At 40.4% G+C, this 25,661-nt stretch overlaps 1 protein-coding gene across 1 annotated transcript; it reads right to left on the bottom strand.

The window, feature by feature from the left end:
* Positions 1 to 7,545: 7,545 nt before the first annotated feature.
* Positions 7,546 to 23,636, bottom strand: LOC139752812 (uncharacterized). The gene is made up of 2 exons (XM_071668755.1): positions 23,458 to 23,636; positions 7,546 to 10,843 (listed from the first exon to the last, which is right to left on the bottom strand). Exon 2 carries the CDS (start codon positions 9,327 to 9,329, stop codon positions 7,908 to 7,910), a length of 1,422 nt encoding a protein of 473 aa, XP_071524856.1. The 5' UTR covers positions 9,330 to 10,843; positions 23,458 to 23,636; the 3' UTR covers positions 7,546 to 7,907.
* Positions 23,637 to 25,661: the final 2,025 nt, after the last annotated feature.

The raw sequence follows: 25,661 nt of genomic DNA, 5'->3' as shown, positions 1-25,661 counted from the left end.
GAATACTCAACAAACTTATACCTCTGTAATTTGAGCACTCACTCTTATCCCCTTTGCCTTTGTACAATGGCCCTATGCACGCATTCCGCCAATCCTCAGGCACCTCACCACGAGTCATACATACATTAAATAACCTTACCAACCAGTCAACAATACAGTCACCCCCATTTTTAATAAATTCCACTGCAATACCATCGAAACCCGCTGCCTTGCCGGCTTTCATCTTCCGCAAAGCTTTTACTACCTCTTCTCTGTTTACCAAATCATCTTCCCTAACCCTCTCACTTTGCACACCACCTCGACCAAAACACCCTATATCTGCCACTCTATCATCAAACACATTCAACAAACCTTCAAAATACTCACTCCATCTCCTTCTCACATCACCACTACTTGTTATCACCTCCCCATTTGCGCCCTTCACTGAAGTTCCCATTTGCTCCCTTGTCTTACGCACTTTATTTACCTCCTTCCAGAACATCTTTTTATTCTCCCTAAAATTTAATGATACTCTCTCACCCCAACTCCCATTTTTCCTTTTTTTCACCTCTTGCACCTTTCTCTTGACCTCCTGTCTCTTTCTTTTATACGTCTCCCACTTAATTGCATTTTTTCCCTGCAAAAATCGTCCAAATGCCTCTCTCTTCTCTTTCACTAATACTCTTACTTCTTCATCCCACCACTCACTACCCTTTCTAATCAACCCACCTCCCACTCTTCTCATGCCACAAGCATCTTTTGCGCAATCCATCACTGATTCCCTAAATACATCCTATTCCTCCCCCACTCCCCTTACTTCCATTGTTCTCACCTTTTTCCATTCTGTACTCAGTCTCTCCTGGTACTTCCTCACACAAGTCTCCTTCCCAAGCTCACTTACTCTCACCACCCTCTTCACCCCAACATTCACTCTTCTTTTCTGAAAACCCATACAAATCTTCACCTTAGCCTCCACAAGATAATGATCAGACATCCCTCCAGTTGCACCTCTCAGCACATTAACATCCAAAAGTCTCTGTTTCGCGCGCCTGTCAATTAACACGTAATCCAATAACGCTCTCTGGCCATCTCTCCTACTTACATAAGTTTTTTTTTTTTTTTTTGCTTTGTTGCTGTCTCCCGCGTTTGCGAGGTAGCGCAAGGAAACAGATGAAAGAAATGGCCCAACCCACCCCCATACACATGTATATACATACGTCCACACACGCAAATATACATACCTACACAGCTTTCCATGGTTTACCCCAGACGCTTCACATGCCTTGATTCAATCCACTGACAGCACGTCAACCCCAGTATACCACATCGCTCCAATTCACTCTATTCCTTGCCCTCCTTTCACCCTCCTGCATGTTCAGGCCCCAATCACACAAAATCTTTTTCACTCCATCTTTCCACTTCCAATTTGGTCTCCCTCTTCTCCTCGTTCCCTACACCTCCGACACATATATCCTCTTAGTCAATCTTTCCTCACTCATTCTCTCCATGTGCCCAAACCATTTCAAAACACCCTCTTCTGCTCTCTCAACCACGCTCTTTTTATTTCCACACATCTCTCTTACCCTTACGTTACTTACTTGATCAAACCACCTCACACCACACATTGTCCTCAAACATCTCATTTCCAGCACATCCATCCTCCTGCGCACAACTCTATCCATAGTCTACGCCTCGCAACCATACAACATTGTTGGAACCACTATTCCTTCAAACATACCCATTTTTGCTTTCCGAGATAATGTTCTCGACTTCCACACATTCTTCAAGGCTCCCAGAATTTTCGCCCCCTCTCCCACCCTATGATCCACTTCCGCTTCCATGGTTCCATCCACTGCCAGATCCACTCCCAGATATCTAAAACACTTCACTTCCTCCAGTTTTTCTCCATTCAAACTCACCTCCCAATTGACTTGACCCTCAACCGTACTGTACCTACTTATGTATATACTTATGTATATCTCGCTTTTTAAACCAGGTATTCCCAATCATCAGTCTTTTTTCAGCACATAACTCTACAAGCTCCTCACCATTTCCATTTACAACACTGATCCCCAAGTATACCAATTATTCCCTCAACTGCCACATTACTCACCTTTGCATTCAAATCACCCATCAGTATAATCCGGTCTCGTGCATCAAAACCACTAATACACTCATTCAGCTGCTCCCAAAACACTTGCCTCTCATGATCTTTCTTCTCATGCCCAGGTGCATATGCACCAATAATCACCCATCTCTCTCCATGAACTTTCAGTTTTACCCATATTAATCGAGAATTTACTTTCTTACATTCTATCACATACTCCCACAACTCCTGTTTCAGGAGTACTGCTACTCCTTCCCTTGCTCTTGTCCTCTCACTAACCCCTGACTTTACTCCCAAGACATTCCCAAACCACTCTTCCCCTTTACCCTTGAGCTTCGCTTCACTCAGAGCCAAAACATCCAGGTTCCTTTCCTCAAACATACTACCTATCTCTCCTTTTTTCACATCTTGGTTACATCCACACACATTTAGGCACCCCAATCTGAGCCTTCGAAGAGGATGAGCACTCCCCGCGTGACTCCTTCTTCTGTTTCCCATTTTTTAGAAAGTTAAAAAAAAATACAAGGAGGGGAGGATTTCTGGCCCCCCGCTCCCGTCCCCTCTAGTCGCTTTCTACGACACACGAGGAATGCGTGGGAAGTATTCTTTCACCCCTATCCCCAGGGATAATATACATATATATATACACACACACACACATACACACACACACGCACATATACACACACACACACATACATATATATACATATGAAAAATGTAAGAAACAATTTAGAAAACTGAAACTTCTAGCTTGAAATGAAATGAAAAAATGAATGTCACATAATGGTTCAACCTCTGGCTATGGAAAAAGGAAATGTTTAATTTATTTGCACAAATGTCAATAGTAGTTCTCATCAATTTAACCACTGTATCAATAAGCTTCAAATGTCTAAGCTACATTTTTTCCAATTTCACTATTTTCTTGTCAAAGCACCATGTATGAAAACTATCACTCCAGTAACACAACTATAAACAACTATATATATATATATATATCCACACACCTAAATATACATACCAATACATTTCAACATTTACAAATATAAACATACACAGACTTATATACACATGCACATAATGGTGAGGAACTTGTAGATTTGTGTGCTAAAGGACTGGTGATTGGGAATACCTAGTTTAAAAAGTGAGATATACAGAAGTATACATATGTAAGTAGGAGAGATGGCCAGAGAGCGTTATTGGATTACGTATGAATTGATGAAAGATAGACTTTTGGATGTTAATGTGCTGAGAGGTTCACTGGAGGGATGTCTTATCATCATCTTGTGGAGGCGAAGGTGAAGATTTGTAGAGGTTTCCGAAAAGTAGAGAAAATGTTGGGGTGAAAAGTGGTGAGAGTAAGTGATCTTGGGAAGGAGATTTGTGTGAGGAAGTACCAGGAGAGACTGAGTGTAGAATTGAAAAAGGTAGGAGCAAATGACATAAGGGGAGCGGGGGAGGAATGGGATGTATTTAGGGAAGCAGTGATGGTTTGCGCAAAAGATTCTTGTGGCATGAGAAGCGTAGAAGTGGGAAGATTAGAAAGGGTAGTGAGTGGTGGGCTGAAGAAGTAAGATTATAAGTGAAAGAGAAGAGAGAGGCATTTGGACAATCTTTGCAGGGAAAAGTGCAAATGACTGGGAGATGTATAAATGAAATAGGCAAGAGGTCAAGAGAAAGGTGCAAGAGGTGAAAAAAAGGACAAATGAGAGTTGGGGTGAGAGTATCATTCAGTTCTGGGGAGAACAAAAAGATGTTTTGGAAGGAGGTAAATAAAGTGCATAAGACAGGAGAAGAAATGGGAACATCGGTGAAGGGGTTTAATGGGGAGGTAATAACAAGTAGTGGTGATGTGAGAAGGAGATGGAGTGAGTATTTTGAAGGTTTGTTGAATGTGTTAGATGATAGAGTGGCAGATATAGGGTGTTTTGGTCGAGGTGGTGTGCAAAGTGAGAGGGTCAGGGACAATGGTTTGGTAAACAGAGAAAAGGTAGTTAAAAGCTTTGCGGAAGATGAAAGCCGGCAAGGCAGCGAGTTTGGATGGTATTGCAGTGGAATTCATTAAAAAGGGGGGTGACTGTGTTGTTGACTGGCTGGTGAGGATATTCAATGTATGTATAGCTCATGGTGAAGTGCCTGAAGATTGGCGGAATGCATGCATAGTGCCATTGTACAAAGGCAAAGAGGATAGAGGTAAGTGTTGAAATTATAGAGGTATAAGTTTCTTGATTATTCCTGGGAAACTGTAAGGAAGGGCATTGATTGAGAGGGTGAAGGCATGTACAGAGCGTCAGATTGGGGAAGAACAGTGTGGTTTCAGAAGTGATAGAGGATGTGTGGATCAGGTGTTTGCTTTGAAGAATTTATGTGAGAAATACATAGAAAAACAAATGAATTTGTATGTAGCATTTATGGATCTGGAGAAGGCATATGATAAAGTGGATAAAGATGCTCTGTGGAAGGTATTAAGAGTATATGGTGTGGGGAGCAAGTTGCTGGAAGCAGTGAAAAGTTTTTATTGAGGATGTAAGGCATGTGTAGGTGTAGGAAGAGAGGAAAGTGATTGGTTCCCAGTGAATGTTGGTTTGCAGCAGGGGTGCATGATGTCTCCTTGGTTGTTTGATTTGTTTATGGATGGGGTTGTTAGGGAGGTGAATCCAAGAGTTTTGGAGAGAGGGGCAAGTATGTAGTCAGTTGTGGATAAGAGGGCTTGGGAAGTGAGTCAGTTGTAGTTCGCTGATAATACAGCGCTGGTGGCTGATTCAGGTGAGAAACTGCAGAAACTGGTGACTTAGTTTGGCAGAGTGTGGGAAAAAAGAAAGCTGAGGGTAAATGTGAATAAGAGTAAGGTTATTAGGTACAGTAGGGTTGAGGGATAAGTGAATTGGGAAGTAAGTTTGAACGGAGAAAAACTGGATGAAGTGTTTTAGATACCTGGGAGTGGATTTGGCAGTGGATGGAACCATGGAAGTGGAAGTGAGTCACAGGGTGGGGGAGGGGGCCAAGGTTCTGGGAGCGTTGAAGAATGTGTGGAAGGCGAGAACATTATCTTGGAAAACAAAAATGGGTATGTTTGAAGGAATAGTGTTTCCAACAATGTTATATGGTTGCGAGGCGTGGGCTATAGATAGGGTTGTTCGGAGGAGGGTGGATGTGTTAGAAATGAGATGTTTGAGGATAATATGTGGTGAGGTGGTTTGATCGAGTAAGTAATGAAAGGGTAAGAGAGATGTGTGGTAGTAAAAAGTGTGGTTAAGAGAGCAGAAGAGTGTGTATTGAAATGTTATGTCACATGGAGAGAATGAGTGAGAAAAGATTGAGAAAGAGGATATATGTGTCAGAGGTGGAGGGAACGAGGAGAAGGGGGAGACCAAATTGGAGGTGGAAGGATGGAGTGAAAAAGATTTTGAGCAATCAGGGCCTGAACATGCAGGAGGTGAAAGGTGTGCAAGGAATAGAGTGAATTGGAACGATGTGGTATACCGGGGTCGACGTGCTGTCAATGGATTGAAGCAGAGCATGTTAAGTGTGTGGGGTAAACCATGGAAAGTTTTGTGGGGCCGGGATATGGAAAGGGAGCTGTGGTTTCGGTGCATTATACATGACAGTTAGAGACTGAGTGTGAGTGAATGGGGCCTTTGTTGTCTTTTCCTAGCACTACCTCGCACACATGTGGGGGGAAGGGGGGTGTCATTGCATGTGTGGCGGGGTCGTGACAGGAATGAATAAAGGCAGACAGTATGAATTATGTACATGTGTATATAAGTATATGTCTGTGTATGTATATATGTATGTATTCATTGGAAATGTATAGGTATGTATATGTGAGGCCGTGTATGTATATGCATGTGTATGTGGGTGTGTTGGGCCATTCTTTTGTCTGTTTCCTTGCGCTACCTCATTAGCGTTGGATACAGCGACAAAGCATGATAATAAAATACATAATTCATATTTGCTGCCTTTATTCATTCCTGTCGCCACCCTGCCACACATGAAATGACAACCCCCTTCCCCCCGCTCACGTGTGAGGTAGCACCAGGAAAAGATAACAAAGGCCACATTCATTCACACTCAATCTTTAGCTGTCATGTATAATGCACCGAAACCACAGCTCCCTTTCCACATCCAGGCCCCAGAAAACTTTCCATGGTTTATCATACCTAGTAAATGTGAATAAGAGCAAGGTTATTAGGTTTAGTAGGGTTGAGGGACAAGTCAATTGGGAGGTAAGTTTAAATGGAGAGAAACTGGAGGAAGTGAAGTGTTTTAGATGTCTGGGAGTAGACTTAGAAGCAGATGGAACCATGGAAGCGGAAGTGAGTCACAGGGTGGGGAGGGAGGAAAGGTTCTGGGAGCGTTGAAGAATGTGTGGAAGGTGAGAGCATTATCTCGGAGGGCAAAAATGGTATGTTTGAAGGAATAGTGGTTCCAACATTGTTACATGGGTGCGAGGCATGGGCTATAGATAGGGTTGTGCGGAGGAGGGTGGATTCACTGAAAATGAAATGTTTGAGGGCAATATGTAGTGTGAGGTGGTTTCATTGAGTAAGTAATGAAAGGGTATGAGAGATGTGTGGTAGTAAAAAGAGTGTGGTTGAGAGAGAAGAGGGTGTGTTGAGATGGTATGGACACATGGAGAAAATGAGTGAGGAAGGATTTAGAAAGAAGATACATGTGTTAGAGGTGGAGGGTAGAAGAAGAAGCGGGAGACCAAATTGGAGGTGGAAGGATGGACTGGAAATTTATCGTGAGTGATCGGGGCCTGAAAATACTAGAGGGTGAAAAGCGTGCACATCATCCCTACCAAAACACCTTATATCTGCCACTCTATCGTCAGACTCATCCAACAAACCTTCAAAATACTCACTCCATCTCCTCTTTACTTCATCACTACATGCTATTACCTCCCCATTTGCCCCCATTACTGATGTTCCCATTGTTCTCTTGTCTTATGCACGTTATTTACCTCCTTCCAAAATATCTTTTTATTTCTCCTGAAATTTAATGATACTCCCTCACCCCAACTCTCATTTGCCCTCTTTTTCACCTCGGCACTAATGTATTCTTCATTATTACCCCACTGGAGTTTATTGATGTTTGTTTCCCCTGGTTACATGGAAAGGCAATGAAGACCTATGCTTCAAGGTAATGGGTTTGTGGGGGAGTGAGCATGACAGTTGGGATTGGAACCTCTTGACATAAAGTTCCCTAAATTTCCCTTTATTTACAGTTTGCTGTAGAAAAAAACAAAAATAAACAGGTTCTTAATATCCCTGGGGATTTTAGTTTTTTTAAGAAATAGAAGAAAAAATTTACATTGTTGTGATGAGAATCTTGTTGATTTAATTTGTTTTTGCTTTGAGTTCTCAATGTTCCACATTTATATACTAGGAATATTTTTTTTCTTTTTTCAACATGATCTCTACAGAATTATTTGTGTAGGATTAGCAAACTTTGACTTAAACGACACAATAATTTATTATATGTACTATCTTTTTTCACTGTCAACACTAGTATAAGGTATCAAGCAAGTGGTATCACATGGAAAACAATCAGCTAGGTTTCACCTCACTAAAATTTTACTATGGAATGTTCCTCACTGGTAAGAGACAGGATTTTAATTCCTTACATTTTTCCACTGCTTTCATTCAGTTCAGATTTTTGTTGAAGATGGTCATTTTAATGAACCATGTGAAGTTCACAGTCTGTTTTCTGAATCTCTGATTCAATGCCTGATAGATCATAAAATGGTTAAGTTTTGCACTCACCATGTTCACTACTGGAAGAAGGGTTTTTAATTTGCGTGCAAACTCCAAAGCACTTAGACCGCTTCCATAACAGTGTCAGTATCATCTATCTCAGCCTTTAAATATGATTCAGGAACAATTCCAGCCAATTCAAGACAAAGGTCTGGTGTGCATATAATTGACTCTGCCCCATTATCAACTTCTTGTTTTCCTCCCCCAAGATTACCAGACTTCTCTTCCACTGTGGCAGTCATCAAAATATTCTCAGACGTTTGCTGGCATGACATAGTCTCATCACAGTGAAGTTCACTATGGAAGGAACTGTGGCACATCTGACCAATTTTGTAGCGGAAGCTTCGAATAGAGTGGATATTCGTGAAAGTTGTCTCTCCTTTGTGAAGCTTCATGTGCTGCGATAAATTACTCCTCTGGGAGAAGGCTTTTTGACACTGTGAACATTCATATGGCCTTTCTCCTGTGTGAACAGCCATGTGCCTCAATAAGCGACTCCTCTGACTGAAGGTTTTTTGACACTGTGAACATTCATGTGGTTTCTCTCCAGTATGCACAGGCATGTGCTTCACTAAACGACTCCTCTGCCTGAAGGTCATATGACACTGTGAACACTTGTATGGCTTCTCTCCTGTATGAATTATCATGTGCTGCACTAACATAGTCCTTTGTCTGAAGGTCTTTTGACATTTTGAACATTTATAAGGCCTTTCTCCAGTATGAATAGTCATGTGCTGCACCAAAGTACTCCTGTGCCTAAAGGTCTTTTGACATTGTGAGCATTTATATCGTTTTTCTCCTGTATGAACAGTCATGTGCTTCACTAAATTAGATCTACATCTGAAAGTCTTTTGACAGTGTGAACATTCATATGGCTTTACTCCAATATGAATAGTCATGTGCTGGACTAAATCACTCTTCTGAGCAAAGGACCTTTGGCACTGTGGACATTCATATGGCTTCTCACCTGTATGAACAGTTATATGACGCACTAGATCACCCTTATGAGAAAAGGACTTTTGGCACTGTGGGCATTCATGTGGCTTCTCTCCTGTATGAACAGTAGCATGCCGCCCTAAATCACTTTTCTGAAAAAATGACTTTTCACAAAGCGAACATTTAAATGGTCTCTCTCCTGTATGAATAGTCATGTGCTGCACTAAATATCTTCTTTGACTGAAAGACTCCTGGCACTGTGGACATTCATATGGCTTCTCTCCTGTATGAACCCTCATGTGCTGCACTAAAGCACTTTTTTCTGCAAAGGACTTTAGACACTGTGAACATTCATGTGGTTTCTCTCCTGTATGAACAGCCATGTGCCGCACTAAACCACTCTTCTGAGAAAAGGATTTTTGGCACTGTGGATAATGGGTACACTTGAAAGGTTTCTCACCTGTATGAGTAAGCATATGTCTTTTCAAACCATTACTCCGAGTAAATGTCTTGTTGCACAGAGAACATGTCACTTGTTTCCCCTCCATAATGAAATCTTGTAAAATATGAAAAATACAATCAACAGTGCAGCTTGTGACAATATCAGAAGTTTAACAAGTGAAGTGAAGACTCCAGCTTGTGTGGTGTATGGAATGTGTGGGACAAGTTTGGCGAGTGGTGCATAAACCTGGGGTTACTCTAAGTCACCTAAGGTTAAATGTAGTGAGAAGATGAGCTTACACTCCATGTGTGGTGAAGAGTGCAACAGTTTGACCTGCTCTAGGTCACCAAGAGTAAACTGTAATGAACAAAACAGCTCACACTCTGTCCATGGTGAGGAGCATTGCACCAGTCTCAGCCTAAACCATACCAGGTTACCCAAGGTCAAGTGTAGGAAGATGAAATAATCACAACCTATGCATAGTGCAAAAAGGAGCCCCAGTCTCTAACCAAACTACCCAAGGTCACCCTGGATCGACCACAATGAAATGACTAGCTTGCAATGTGTGCGTGGTGGTGAATGGAACATTAGTCAAAGTTCAACCAACTTTGGGTCATCCTGTCGTAAATATGGTGAGATGTACTGTTTACGATCCATCCTTGGTTATGAATGTAGTGGCCTCTGCTTTCATGTATGCCTTCCACAGTAAGATCATATATGGTCAGGTCTTCTCCTTTCCCATATCACCCACATAAGCACAATATACTAGCCATGTCAGTTCTCATAATTCATATTCTACATTTCTGATGACATACTTCTAAGTTCCCACTAATGAAAACAATAATTCTGTAGCCTCTCTGCATGTACTTTCTTACACTAAAAGCTGGTGGCAAATGTCTCCTCTCAACTAGTGTCTACAATAATTCTTATTTGTAAGGTTAATTCCATAATCAATATAAGAACATTCTTTACAAATACAGTATCCTAAATTCATCTTTTAGAGAAAAGGATAACCATCTACATTTTAGATTCTCCTTACAGGATAAAAGTTCATGTTACAACTTTTGAAGGAAAATTAGCCTAGCACTAGCAGGGATTTGTGAATGACATATGCTTGTAAATTGTGATAATATGACTTTAACACAGAGAAAACTTATATAAATTTGCACAACTATTACATGTGTCTCAGTAACATAGATTTCATGCACATATTGTGGATAGTCTGATTCTGCTAATCATGAAAAATTACCCATATCATAGATACATGGTTAGTAATTGTTGTATTCATTAAAATGTTTGCACTTAACATTAACCATGGTCTTTTCTATCACCAGATATATCTTTTCCTTAAATTTTCTTATGCTGTTTTAGACATTCATGTATTTTCTTATGCCACTGTCACTTTGCTACTCCTATCAGTGAATGTTTTGTTGTCTTTTTATTTTTGCTGCTATATATTTATATTGCTACTCATACTCCTAAGCAACTTCACTGTTGATGCTGATCTCTTCATTATAATCTTATTTACTCATGCTGGTGGTTTTATCTGTAGGTGATGACATATTTGTTGTCTGTTGCTGCACAGCTGGGAGGCACATATCACAAGCTGAACACAGAGATCTGCCAATGACAGGAGAATACATATTAACATTAAAAGATAAATGTAATACAGATAAAACCCTTTGTATAAAGAGTTAAAAACAAGTGGAAATAAGACTTTTACAAGAAATGCTTATGATATGCCATGATAAGCCTATCAGATGATGATGACATAGAGAGCCAAGTTTTTTAATGTATATGATATTTTTTATATATTTATTTTGCTTTGTCGCTGTCTCCCGCAATTGTGAGGTAGCGCAAGGAAACAGACGAAAGAAATGGCCCAACCCACACCCATACACAATGTATATACATACACGTCCACACACGCAAATATACATACCTATACATCTCAATGTACACATATATATATACACACACAGACACATACATATATACCCATGCACACAATTCACACTGTCTGCCTTTATTCATTCCCATCGCCACCCCACCACACATGGAATACCATCCCCCTCCCCCCTCATGTGTGCGAGGTAGCACTAGGAAAAGACAACAAAGGCCCCATTCGTTCACACTCAGTCTCTAGCTGTCATGCAATAATGCCCGAAACCACAGCTCCCTTTCCACATCCAGGCCCCACACAACTTTCCATGGTTTACCCCAGATGCTTCACATGCCCTGATTCAATCCACTGACAGCACGTCAAACCCGGTATACCACATCAATCCAATTCACTCTATTCCTTGCCCTCCTTTCACCCTCCTGCATGTTCAGGCCCCGATCACACAAAATCTTTTTCACTCCATCTTTCCACCTCCAATTTGGTCTTCCACTTCAGGAAGTAACTTCATGCAGTTCAGACAATATCTGAACATCTTTCGCCCATATTATTTTCAATTCAGCTACTCAGAATGTCCTGGGGGTAGTACAATTCTTTTTACTTTCTATTCAGCAAAGAACTAGAACCAGACCCCACAGACATTTCCATGGTTTACTCAGAATGCTTCACATGCCCTAGTTCAGTCCACTGACAGCATGTTGATCCCAGTTCACCACATCATTCAAATTCACTTTATTTTGTGCATGTCTTTCACCATACTGCATGTTTAGGTCCCAACTGATCTAAATTTTCTTCATACCATCCTTCCATCTCCAATTTGGTCTCCCCATTCTCCTAGTTCCCTCCACCTCTGACACATATATTTTCTTTGTCAACCTTTCCTCTTTCATTCCCTCCATATGACCATACCATTTCAACACATTCTTCAGCTCTCTAAAACACACTCTTTTTTAATACCACACTTCTCTCTTACCCTTTCATTACTTAATCAAACTAAGTCACATCAAATATTGTCCTCAAACATTTCATTTCCAATATATCCACCCTCTTCACACAGTCTTATCTATAGCCCATGCCTAGCATCCATAAAATATTGTTGGCACTATTATACCTGCAAACTTATCCAGTTTAGCCCTCCAAGATAACATTCTCTCTCCAAACATTCTTCATTGGAGAACCTTTGCCCTCTTACCCAACCTATGATTTGCTTCTGCTTCTATGGTTCCATTCACTGCCATATCCAAACCCAGATATCTAAGACATTTCACTTTCTCTTCTTCATTCAAACTCAGACCCCAAATAACCTGTCCCTCAACACTGATAAACCTAATAACCTTGCTTTTATTCATATTTGTTACTCTCATCTTCCTCCTTTCACACACTCTTCCAAACTCAGTCACCAACTTCTGCAGTTTCTCACTCAAATCCACCACCAGTGCAGTATCATCAGCGAACAACTGCCTCACTACCCAGGCCCTTTCATCCCTACAGACTGCATACTAATCTCTCTCATTAAAACTCTCATGCTTACCTCCCTCACCATCCCATCCATAAACAAATAAAAAAAAGAATGGTGATCACTGTAACACACCCTTGCTACAGACCAACCTTCACTTGAAAACCATTCACTTTCCTCTTACCCTACTCACACACATCTTACACCTTTGATAAAAACTCACTGTCTCTAGCAGCTTTCCTCCCACACTGTATATTCTTAACACCTTGCATAAGGCATCTTTATCAACGCTATCATATACCTTCTCCAGATCCATAAATGCTACATACAAATCCATCTGTTTCTCTAAGTATTCTCACACACATTCCTTAAAATAAACACCTGATCCACAAATCCTCTACCACTTCTGAAGCCACACTGCTCCTCCTCAGTCTGATATTCTGTACATGCCTTCATCCTCTCAATCACTACTCTCCCATACAACTTACCAGGTACACCCAACAAACTTATACTAATGAAAACTCACCTTATCCCATTGCATTTATACAAAGGCACTATAAATGCATTCCACCAATCCTCAGGCACCTCACCTGAGCCATACATACATTGGAAATCCCAACAAGCCAATTTACAACACAGTCACCCCCTTTTTTAACAAATTCAACAGCAACCTTGCCATATTTCACCTTAAGGCTTTCGCCAACTCTTTGCTCTCCACCAAACCACTCTCCATGACTAGTTCACTTCACATACCACCCTGACCCAAACACCATACATCTGCCATCCTATCACATACAAAGGAATACAAAGGATTTCAAGAAAATATAGGCCATTGGGTCCTTTCAAGGTTGTTTGTGATAGATGAAGAGACCAAAAACTCACAGATTAGTGTGTTTAAAATTAAGGCATACAGATAATTCAAAGATAATAACCTGCAAGTTGTGATTGTGACTATGGAAGCACAAATATGAAAATAGTGTTTATAAGTCTATTAAACTAAAAGTACCTATAGTACCTGTGATTGGGGAGAAAAAATTCTTTCTCCATATTGGCCATGTGTCATAGGAGGTAAATAAAGGTTTGGCATGAAGGGGGGCTGGAAACACTCCCCTTCTTGTATGTCAATTTCTAAAAGAGGATACAGAAGGAACCAAGTGGGGAGAGCTCATCGTCCTCAAATGTCTGAATGTCTGTGGATGTAACCAAGATGAGAAGAAAGGACAGACAGATAGCATGTTTGAAGAAAGATACCTGAATTTTCTGGTTCTAAGTGAAATGTAGCTTAAAAGTAAAGGGGAAATATGGTTTGGAAATGTCTTAAGAGTAAAATCAGGGGTTGGTGAGAAGACAAGAGCTACAGAAGTAGCACTACTCCTGAAGCAGTTGTGGGAGTGTAAGATAGAATGTAATTATTATTCATTAATTTTGCTTTGTCACTGTCTCTCGCGTTAGCGAAGTAGCACAAGGAAACAGACAAAAGAATGGCCCAACCCACCCACATACACATGTATATACATACACGTCCACACACGCAAATATACATATCAATGTATACATATATATACACACACAGACATATACATATATACACATGTACATAATTCATACTGTCTGCCCTTATTCATTCCCATCGCCACCCCGCCACACATGATATAACAACCCCCTCCCCTCTCATGTGCGCAAGGTAGGGCTAGGAAAAGACGGCAAAGGCCACATTCGTTCACACTCAGTCTCTAGCTGTCATGTAATAATGCACCAAAACCACAGCTCCCTTTCCACAACCAGGCCCCACAGAACTTTCCATAGTTTACCCAAGATGCTTCACATGCCCTGGTTCAATCCAATGACGGCACGTCGACCCCGGTATACCACATTGTTCCAATTCACTCTATTCCTTGCACGCCTTTCACCCTCCTGCATGTTCAGGCCCCAATCACTCAAAATCTTTTTCACTCCATCTTTCCCCCTCCAATTTGGTCTCCCACTTCTCCTTGTTCCCTCCACCTCTGACACATATATCCTCTTTGTAAGGAGGTAAATTCTAGCTTAGTGTAGGTAAAACTGAAAGTGGATGGTGAGAGATGTGTGATTATTGGTGCTTATGCACTTGGCCATGAGGAGAAAAATCATGAGAGGTAAATGTTTTGGGAGCAGCTGAGTGATTTTGTTAGCAGTTTTGGTGCACAAGACCAGATATTAGTGATGGGTGATTTAAGTGCAAAGGTAAGTGAAGTGGCAATTGAGGGTATAACTGGTTCATGTGGGGTATTCAGCGTTATGAATGGAAACGGTGAAGAACTTATGGAGTTGTGTGCTGAAAGAAGACTGATGATTGGGAATACCTGGTTTATAAAGAGAGGTATACACAAGTATATGTATGTGAGTAGGAGAGATGGTTAATGGGCATCATTCAATTCCGTATTAATTGATAGGCGTGTAAAAGAGAATCTTTTGGGTGTAAATGTGCTGAGAAGGGCAGCTGGTAGGATGTCTGATCACTATCATATGGTTTTGTTTTCAAAAAAAGAGAAACAATGCCAGGGAGAAGAGAGTGGTGAGACTAGGACAACTTGGAAAGGAGACGTGTGTACACATACCATGAGAGATTGAGAGTAGAATGGCAAAAGGTGAGAGCAAATGAAGTGAGGATATTGAATGAGGAATGGAAGGCATTTTGGGGGGGAACCAGTGATGGCATGTGCAAGAGATTCATGTGGCAGTGAAAGGTGGGAGGTGGGCAGATTGGAAAGAGTAGTGAGTGGTGGGATGAAGAAGTTGCTAGTGAAAGAGAAAAGAAAGACTTTTATGAAGTATGTACAGAGAGAGAGAGTGCAAAAGATTGGGAGATATATAAGAGAAAGCATCAAGAGGTCAAGAGGAAGGTGAAGGGCTTGAAAAAGAAGGCAAATGAGAGGTGGGGTGAGAGAGTATCATTAAACTTTTGGGAGAATAAAAAGATGTTTTGGAAGGAGATAAGTAAGATAAAAGAACAAATGGGAACATCAATGAAGGGGGTAAAAGGGGAAGTGATAATAGGTAGTGATGAAGTGAGGAGATGGAGTGAGAATTTTGAGGGATTGTTAAATGTGTTTGATGATAGAGTAACAGATGTAGGGTGTTATGGCTGGGGTGGTATGTGAAGTGAACGAGTCATGAAGAGTGGTTTGGTGAAGGGAAGAGAGGTGGTGAAAACCTTGTGGGAGATGAAATGAAGCAAGGCGATGGGAGTGAATGGTAGTGAAGTTGAATTCATTAAGAAAAGGGTTGACCATGCTGTTGATTGATTGGTAAGTATATTCAGTGTTTGTATGGATCATGGTGAAGTAACTCAGGATTAACTGAATGAATGGATAGTGCCACTGTACAAAGGCATATGGGAATAAAGGTGGGTTCAAACTATAGAGGTGTAAGTTTGTTGAGTATACCTGGTGAGTTGTATGGTAAGGTATTGATAGAAAGGGTGAAGGCAACACTTTGGGGGAAGAGTAGAGCGGTTTCAGAAGTGGTAGAAAATGTGTGGGTCAGGTGTTTGCTTTGAAGAATCCGTGTGAGAAATACTTAGAAAAACACATGGATTTGTATGTGAAATTCATGAATCTCAGGAAGGCATAAAAAACATGGATTTGTATGTGCAATTTATGAATCTCAAAGAGGCATATGACAGATGATACAGAAGCTTTGTGGAAGGTCTTCAGAGTAAATGGTGTGGGAAATAAGCTGCTAGAAGCAGAGAAGTTTCTTATCAAGGTAGTAAGGCATGTGTACAAGTAGGAAGAGAGGAGAGTTAATAGTTCCCAGTGAAGTTTGGTCTACAGAAAGGGTGTCTGATGTTTAATTTGTTCATGGATGGGGGGGGAGAGGAAGGAAAATACTACAGTTTTGGAGAGAGATGAGTATGCAGTCTGTTGGGATGAGAGGACCTGGAAAATGATTAAATTGTTGTTCACAGATAATACAGCACTGGCAGCTGATTTGAGTGAGAAACTGCAGAAGTTGGTAACTGAGTTTGTAAAAGTGTGTGAAAGGAGGAACTTAAGAGTAAATGTACATAAAAGCTAGGTTATTAGGTTCAGAGGGGTTGAAGAACAAGTTAGTTGGAATGTAAGTTTGAGTGGAGAAAAATTGGAGGAAGTGAAGTGTTTTACATATCTGGGAGTGGACTTGACAGTAAATGGAACCATGAAACCATCAGTGAATCATAGGGTGGGGGAGGGGGTGAAGGCTCCTGGAGCGAAGAATATGTGGAAAAAGAGAATGTTACCTTGGAAGGTATAAATGGGTAAATCTGGAGGAATAGTAGTTCCAACGATAATCCACGGCTGAGAGGCATGGGCTATAGATAGGGCTGCGCAGAGGAGGGTGGATGTGGATGTGTTGGAAAAGAAATCTTTGAGAACAATTTGTGCTAAGAGGTAAGGGAAAGAGAGATGTCTGGAAATAAAAAGTGTGGTTGAGAGAGCAAAAGAGAGAGTGTTGAATTGTTTGGATGTATGGAAAGAATGAGTGTGTAAAGGTTGACAAAGAGGATACATAAACCAGAGATGGAGGGAACAAGGAGAACAGGGAGACCAAATTGGAGATGAAAGGATGGAGTGAAAAGGATTTTGAGCCATCAGGGCCTGAACATGCAGGAGGGTGAAAGACGTACACGGAATAGAGTGAATTGGAACAATGTGCTATACCAACATCACCGAGCTGTCAATGGACTGAAGCAGGGTATGTGAAACATCCGGGGTAAAGCATGGAAAGGTCTATGGAGCCAGAATAAGGATAGGGAGCTGTAGTTCTGGTACATTACAAATGATAGAGAAAATGAGTGCAAATGGATGTGGTCTTTCTCCATCTGTTTCCACGATCAGGTGTGTTTCCAACTTGCTGATCAGGTGTGGGTAAAGAAAAGTGAACATATATGTATCTTTTTTCTTTCCTTCAGGTATTTGTGCTATTTCCTGTGGGGCAGGGTAGTGCCAAGAATGGATGAAGGAGAGCAAGCATGAATATGTATATGTGTATATATATGTATATGTAAATGTAAATGTAAATGTATATGTATATGTATGGTAAACAGAGAAGAGGTAGTAAAAGCTTTGCGGAAGATGAAAGCCGACAAGGCAGTGGGTTTGGATGGTACTGCAGTGGAATTTATTGAAAATGGGGGTGACTGTATTGTTGACTGGTTGGTAAGGTTATTCAATGTCTGTATGACTCATGGTGAAGTGCCTGAGGATTGGCGGAATGCTTGCATAGTGCCATTGTACAAAGGCAAAGGGGATAAGAGTGAGTGCTCAAATTACAGAGGTATAAGTTTGCTGAGTATTCCTGGGAAATTATATGGGAGGGTATTGATTGAGAGGGTGAAGGCATGTACAGAGCATCAGATTGGGGAAGAACAGTGTGGTTTCAGAAGTGGTAGAGGATGTGTGGATCAGGTGTTTGCTTTGAAAAATGTATGTGAGAAATACTTAGAAAAGCAAATGGATTTGTATGTAGCATTTATGGATCTGGAGAAGGTATATGATAGAGTTGATAGAGATGCTCTGTGGAAGGTATTAAGAATATATGGTGCGGGAGGTACGTTGTTAGAAGTAGTGAAAAGTTTTTATTGAGGACGTAAGGCATGTGTACGTGTAGGAAGAGAGGAAAGTGATTGGTTCTCAGTGAATGTTGGTTTATGGCAGGGGTGCGTGATTTCTCCATGGTTAATTTGTTTATGGATGGGGTTGTTCGGGAGGTGAATGAAAGAGTTTTGGAAAGAGGGGCAAGCATGCAGTCTATTGTGGATGAGAGAGCTTGGGAAGTTAGTCAGTTGTTGTTCGCTGATGATACAGCATTGGTGGCTGATTTGGATGAGAAACTGCAGAAGCTGGTGACTGAGTATGGTAAAGTGTGTGAAAGAAGAAAGCTGAGAGTAAATGTGAATAAGAGCAAGGTTATTGGGTACGGTAGGGTTGAGGGACAAGTCAATTGGGAGGTAAGTTTGAATGGAGAAAAACTGGAGGAAGTGAAGTGTTTTAGATATCTAGGAATGGATTTGTCAGCGGATGGAACCATGGAAGTGGAAGTGAATCATAGGGTGGGGGAGGGGGCGAAAGTTCTGGGAGCATTGAAAAATGTGTGGAAGTCGAGAACGTTATCTTGGAAAGCAAAAATGGGCATGTTTGAAAGAATAGTGGTTCCAACAATGTTATATGGTTGCTAGGTGTGGGCTATAGATAGAGTTGTGTGGAGGAGGGTGGATGTGCTGGAAATGAGATGTTTGAGGACAATGTGTGGTGTGAGGTGGTTTGATAGAGTAAGTAATGAATGGGTAAGACAGATATGTGGTAATAAAAAGAGTGTGGTTGAGAAAGCAGAAGAGGGTGTTTTGAAATGGTTTGGTCACATGGAGAGAATGAGTGAGGAAAGACTGACAAAGAGGATATATGAGTCAGAGGTGGAGGGAACAAGGAGAAGCTGAAGACCAAATTGGAGGTGGAGAGATGGAGTGAAAAAGATTTTGAGTCACCAGGGCCTGAACATACAAGAGGGTGAAAGGCGTGCAAGGAATAGAGTGAATTGGAACGATGTGGTATACCAGGGTCGACGTGCTGTCAATGGATTGAACCAGGGCACGTGAAGCATCTGGGGTAAACCATGGAAAGTTTTGTGGGGCCTGGATGTGGGAAGGGAGTTGTGGTTTCAGTGCATTATACATGACAGCTAGAGACTGAGTGTGAACGAATGTGGCCTTTGTTGTCTTTTCCTAGCGCTACCTCGTGCACATGCTGGGAGAGGGGGTTTTCATTTCATGTGTGGTGGGGTGGCTATGGGAATGAATAAGGGCAGACAGTATGAATTATGTACATGTGTATATATGTATATGTCTGTGTGTGTATATATATATATGTATACGTTGAGATGTATAGGTATGTGTATGTGGGTGGGTTGGGCCATTCTTTTGTCTGTTGTCCTTGCACTACCTCGCTAACGTGGAAGACAGCGACAAAGTATAATAAAAAATAAAATATACATGTGTATGTGGGTGTGTTGAGCCATTCCTCGTCTGTTTCCTTGCACTACCTCGCTGATGTGGGAGATGGTGATTAAGTATAATAATAATAAAAAAGATTAAAAAGGGTAGTGAGTGGTGGGATGAAGAAGCAAGATTGTTAGTGAAAAAGAAGAGAGAGGCGTTTAGATGATTTTTGCTGGAAAGTAGTGCAAATGAGTGGGAGAAGTATAAAAGAAAGCAGCAGGAGGTCAAGAGAACAGTGCAAGAGGTGAAAAAGTGGGCAAATGAGAGTTGGGGCAAGAGAGTTTCATTAAATTTTAGGGAGAATGCGAACAAATGTGGCCTTGGTTGTCTTTCCTAGCGCTACCTTGTGCACATGCAGGGGAAGGGGGTTTTCATTTCATGTGTGGCGGGGTGGCGACGGGAATGAATAAGGGCAGACAGTTTGAATTATGTACATGTGAATATATGTATATATTTGTGTGTGTATATATATGTATACGTTGAGATGTATAGGTATATATATATATATATAGATATATATGTGTATGTGTTATCCCTGGGGATAGGGGAGCAAGAATACTTCCCACGTATTCCCTGCGTGTCGTAGAAGGCGACTAAAAGGGGAGGGAGCGGGGGGCTGGAAATCCTCCCCTCTCGTTTTTTTTTTAATTTTCCAAAAGAAGGAACAGAGAATTGGGCCAGGTGAGGGTAGTCCCTCAAAGGCTCAGTCCTCTGTTCTTAACGCTACCTCGCTAATGCGGGAAATGGCGAATAGTTTGAAAGAAAAAGAAATATTATGTATGTACCTATATGGTGGAAAGGATCACAATTTTGCAAGTGATCAAGTATATTCCTGAGTCCAAGGGGAAAATGAAACATGATAAGTTCCCAAGTGCACTTTTGTGTAATGATCACATCATCAGGGGAAACACAAGAGAGAAATATAACAGTCAGTTGATATACAACAAAGAGATGTAGCTAGGACGCCATTTGGTAAACATGGACAATCACATGTTTACCAAATGGTGTCCTAGCTTCGCCTCTTCATTGTATATCAACTGACTGTTATATTTCTCTCTCGTGTCTCCCCTGATGATGTGATTATTACATGAAAGTGCACTTGGGAACTTATCATGTTTCATTTTCCCCATGGACTCATAGGAATGTACATATATATGTACATGTGCATGTGAGAGGGAGTGTCTTTCTTCATTTGTTTCCTGGCACTACCCTGTTAAAGCGAGAAATGGCAATCAGTTGTGAAAATAATCTATAGTATGGCTTTCAACGACTCTAATTGGCATATCATTCCATATGTTAACATTCCTGTTGAAGAAAAAGTACTTCACCTCGTTTACGGTGAATCTTTTGCATATGAGTTTGTATCCATTACTACTCGTAAAACCAGATGAATGAAGTCTCGAGTGACTTGACAGATCAAGATTTTCATAGCATTTGACCATTTTCAAAACTTGTATTAATTCACATCTCTTTTATAAGCTAAATAGATTCAAGTCATTTAATTTGATCTCAAAGGATTTGTTTCTCAGTCCAGTAATCATCTTGGTAGCTCAATGCTGTACTCTCTCCATTCTGTCTGCCTTTTTAAGGTAGGGAGACCAAAACTGAATACAATACTCAAGATGTGGAGAAACCAATCCTAAAGAGTAAGGATGATTTCCCTGGACTTTAATTTGAAGGCCTTACCTATGAATGCAAGAATTTTGTGTGCTCTTTTCAATACTTCATTTACTGCTTACTTTTTCTTCGTCTACCTTTTGCAGTTTATTAGAATTCATACAGTAGCTTGCCTTTTTGTTTTCACTTCCAATATGTTTCACACTTAATAATGTTAGAATTCATTTGCCACCTATGAGCCCAGTTCATCAGTTTGTCTATGTCAGTCTGAAGCTGTAGATGTTCAAGTTCATATTTAGATTTATTTCACAGCTTTTTATTGTCAGTGAATTCTGATATCTTGCAATGCAGCCAATTATCAATATCATCAATATCCATGAGAAAGAGTCCCAAGAAAAAACCTTGTGGCACTCGTTATATCTAACCATTCTGAGGTGTGACCATTAGCCACAATTCTGTGTTTACTGTCAGTCAACCAATTTCCTACACACTGAAGTACAACCCCAACAGTGCCATGTGACTTAATTTTCACTGGTAACCTTTGATGCAGACCTTTATCAAAAGTTTTTTGAAAATCTAGAAAGATAGCATCAACTGCTTTACTTTCATCATACATATTGATTATATCTTAAAAGAAATCAAGCAGATCTGTCAGACATGAGTAATATTGTTGAAAACCATGCAGAGAATCATTTAGTAAGAGGTGGTCCTCTAAATAGTTCACAATTCTATCTTGAATCATGGTTTACATAAGTTTTCCAACTACAGATATTAAGCTAATAGGATGATAACTTCTGGGCAGTGACTTACCTTTTTTGAATATTGGTGTTACACTGGCAAACTTCTGTTCATCTGAAACTTGTCCCGTAGCAAGTGACTTATTAAAAAAGCCAGTAAAGGGCTTAACTATCTCATTTTTTGCCTCTTTCACTATTCTTGGATAAAACTCATCATACCCAGCCATTTCATATATATTTTGTTTCCATTTATTACTGAAAGTTTGTCTTAGGCTTTTATGTCAATCTGTTAAAAACACTCTCTCTTATCAATGAAACTAGATTTAGGATGTGGTTGTGTCTTTGATTGTAAATGTAGATGCAAAAAAGTCATTAAAAATTTCTGTCATGGCTTCATTGTCTTGAACCATCATCATTTTCAACAATTAATGGACCTGCTGACTAGGTAATGACTTTCTTGCTTCTATTTTCAGCAATATATGCTTCATATTGACGTTTACTTTGTCATATAACTCTCTTACTTTACGTAAAATTACGTAAGTTACTCCATCGTGTTGGTTGTTGGATTCTCTGAGTTTCTTAGGAGTGCTCTAATTTCATAAACAACAAACACTTTTTTATTTCATCATTCCACCACCTTGATTTCATTTTGGAAATAAACCATCTACTATGCACTGGCACATATGCTTTGAAGTCTTTCCTGCAGCTTTTTCATGCTACAATCATGTCATTTTCATGTACTATATCATCCCAGGTTTGCCTGGCAAGAGCAATGGGAAGATCATTAAAATCTGCACACTTAAAATCAGGTATTTTTTCGCAACTCATGTAAACCAACATTACAATGCAGTGTTGAATGCAACCTCAAAAGTGATTTGTCAGTGATCACTTGTACCATGCTTTTCTTAAACTTCAACATTATTAACAAGATCCCTATCTGCAGTTAAAACTAAATCTAATATATGCTTGTTGTGAGTAGGTTTCTTGACTAATTGGATTAAGGAACTATTGGTCATATTTGGGTAGAATCAACACCTGGAGCTACTGGAAAGGAATTCTCTCCACTTACATAGGGGGTAAATTAACTCTCCAACTATAATAAAATCTTGTTCATTACAAATTTCATCTAGCTCTGGTGTCTGTCTAGGGACCTATAAACTAGTCCTACTAAAATTTTCTTACATAGTTTATCTTTAATATCTGCAAAACTGAAGTCCATGTTCTCAATGGCTACAACAGTTTCTACTCTGGGATTTAAATGAGCTTTAACAAAGAGTAAACCATCATTACATACTCTGTTTCCCCTATCCCTGAGTGTATCCTTGAATTGAGTATTCGATGAAGAAATCTCTATTGATGATATCTAACCAAGATTCATAAATGGTGATCATACCATAATTTCTTCCTAATGTTACTGTCACTAACTCTGAGGCTTTATTTCCAATACTGCGATTGTTAATACAAAATACTTTTTGATGAAAAATGAGACCTATTTGGGAAGTTACTTACAAAGGAGGATGGGTTTGCTCCACATGGGCTGCATTTTTTGATGAAAACATAGGCGTAGACTCACTAAGAGCCTACCAAAACGCGCAGCTCCCACTTCATTCAGGTGTAGTCCGTCCTTCATAAACATACTAGACTGCATGTAGAAATGCTGCCCCAAATTTATGAACTCAACAACTTCCTGAAAACAGAGGTTCACTACGCTATTATTCAGACTGAATGCATGACTAAAGATGGCATTCTCGGTGCCAATCCTTGGGAAGAACTCCTGATATATTATTAGTTTTATCTCGAAATCATCAAATAAGCCCACAATATTTCTCCAACAGCACCTATAATCCCTCCTTCAGTGCATCATCAGTACCTACACAACATATAACAAATGTATTAACGTTAGTACCACCACAAATCTCATCTAGTGTCAGCATCATCATCTACTTTAACACCTGGAAAACAAAAACGTTTATGGCATGAAGGGTTTCTGGTACAGAAGTCCTCCAGCTGTCCTTATGTCACAGAGTCACTGACAAGCCAAACTTTATGTTCATTGTTGTTGACATCATCCATCTAAGTCCTTCAAAATGCACTCCATTTCCTCCTCACTTCATCCCCATCTGTTACCTCTTTCCTTTTGCCCCCTTTGCCAAAGTTCCTTTTTGTTCTCTTGGTTTTTGCACATTCTTAACCTCCTTTCAAAACTTCTTCTCATTCTCACCAAAGTTTACTGATACTCGCTCATTCCAACTCTCATTTGCTCTCTTTTTCAACCCCTGTGCCTTCCTCTTGACCTCCTCTTGCTTTCTCTTATACATCCCCAAATCATTTGCACTCTTTCCCTCTAAGTACTGCCTAGATACCTCTCTTTTCTCTTTCACTGGCAACGTTTCTTCTTCATCCCACCATTCATTACCCTGTCTAAACTACCCACTCCCACCTTTCGCATGCCATTTGCATCTCCCCCACATGCTGGCTCTGCTTTTCCCTAAGCACCTCCCATTCCCCACTCACTCCCTATGCATCATTTACTCTCACCTTTTACCATTCTATACTCAGTCTCTCCTGGTACTTCTTCACATGAGTGTCCTTTCTCACCAATCTCTTCTCACAGATAATGTTCCCTCTTTTTCAAAAACCTTTTACAACACTTCACCCTTGCCTCCACAAGGCAGTGATCAGACATCCCACTAACTGCCCATCTCAGCAAATTTACATCCAAAAGTCTCTTTTACTCATCTATCAATTAATATGTAATCAAAGAATGCCTCCTAACCAGCTTTCCTACTCACTTAAGCATTCTCGTGTATCTCCCTTTTGTGAAGTGACAGTATCATAGCCAATGAGATCAGGAGGTGCTGCTACAGTAGGCTCAAAAGTTGAGAAAAATTTTGAATTTCAGTACCTTAAGAGGAAGAGGGTCCAATAATCTTTTAGAGTATCCATATCTCACTCCACTTATGGAGACCTCGTTGTTACACTTTCAGATAGCAGGAGCACAAGGGGGAAGCATTTTCCAACTTTGTCAAAGCAACAGCAGGTTTTTTAAATACAGACAAACACGAGTTCTGCTGGGGTTTCTAATTTTTCTGACAATTTGTGAGCTCCCACTATCTCTAAGAAACACTAGAGTTGCCCCCTGCCAGTGAACTGTCAAAGGCGAGACACTAAAGACTAAGAAATAGCAGTTATGCTGTTATGCTAGGAAGTAAAAGGGATGAGCAATTGAGGGTAATAGCACTGAATGTAGATGGAATGACTGGTAAGAGCAAAAGGAAGGAGCTTGTGGAGAACATCTAAACTTGTTGTTTGGATGTGCTAGGGACTGGGGAAACCCATATCTTTCAGCAGTGTGTATGGAGTGAAAATGGAAATGATGAATGCAAGTTATCAGAGAGCATGGAAGGAGTGGTATGGAGAGCAATGAGCGAAAATCATCAGGGAAGATGGAAAGAAGGATGTGCAATTGCACTGTCACTAAATGGATTAAGAACAGTGCGGGTGAAAGAAAAGATTGGCATTGTGAAGTATGCATGGGTATGTGTATGTGCCCATGAATATGATGACTGTACAAGGTAAGGATAATATGCAGGATTTCTCAAAAATTTGAATGACTATATAAATGGTTTTGAGAAGAAGAGAAAGTTGTTGTAATGGGTGATATGAATGCAAGGGTGGGAAGTGATGAAATTGGCAAGATAGTTGGTAAATGT

The sequence above is a fragment of the Panulirus ornatus genome, chromosome 13, assembly GCF_036320965.1.
Source record: "Panulirus ornatus isolate Po-2019 chromosome 13, ASM3632096v1, whole genome shotgun sequence".
Taxonomy (NCBI): domain Eukaryota; kingdom Metazoa; phylum Arthropoda; class Malacostraca; order Decapoda; family Palinuridae; genus Panulirus; species Panulirus ornatus.
Note: the sequence above shows the minus strand (reverse complement) of the source record. Positions and strands in the feature narration are given on the sequence as shown.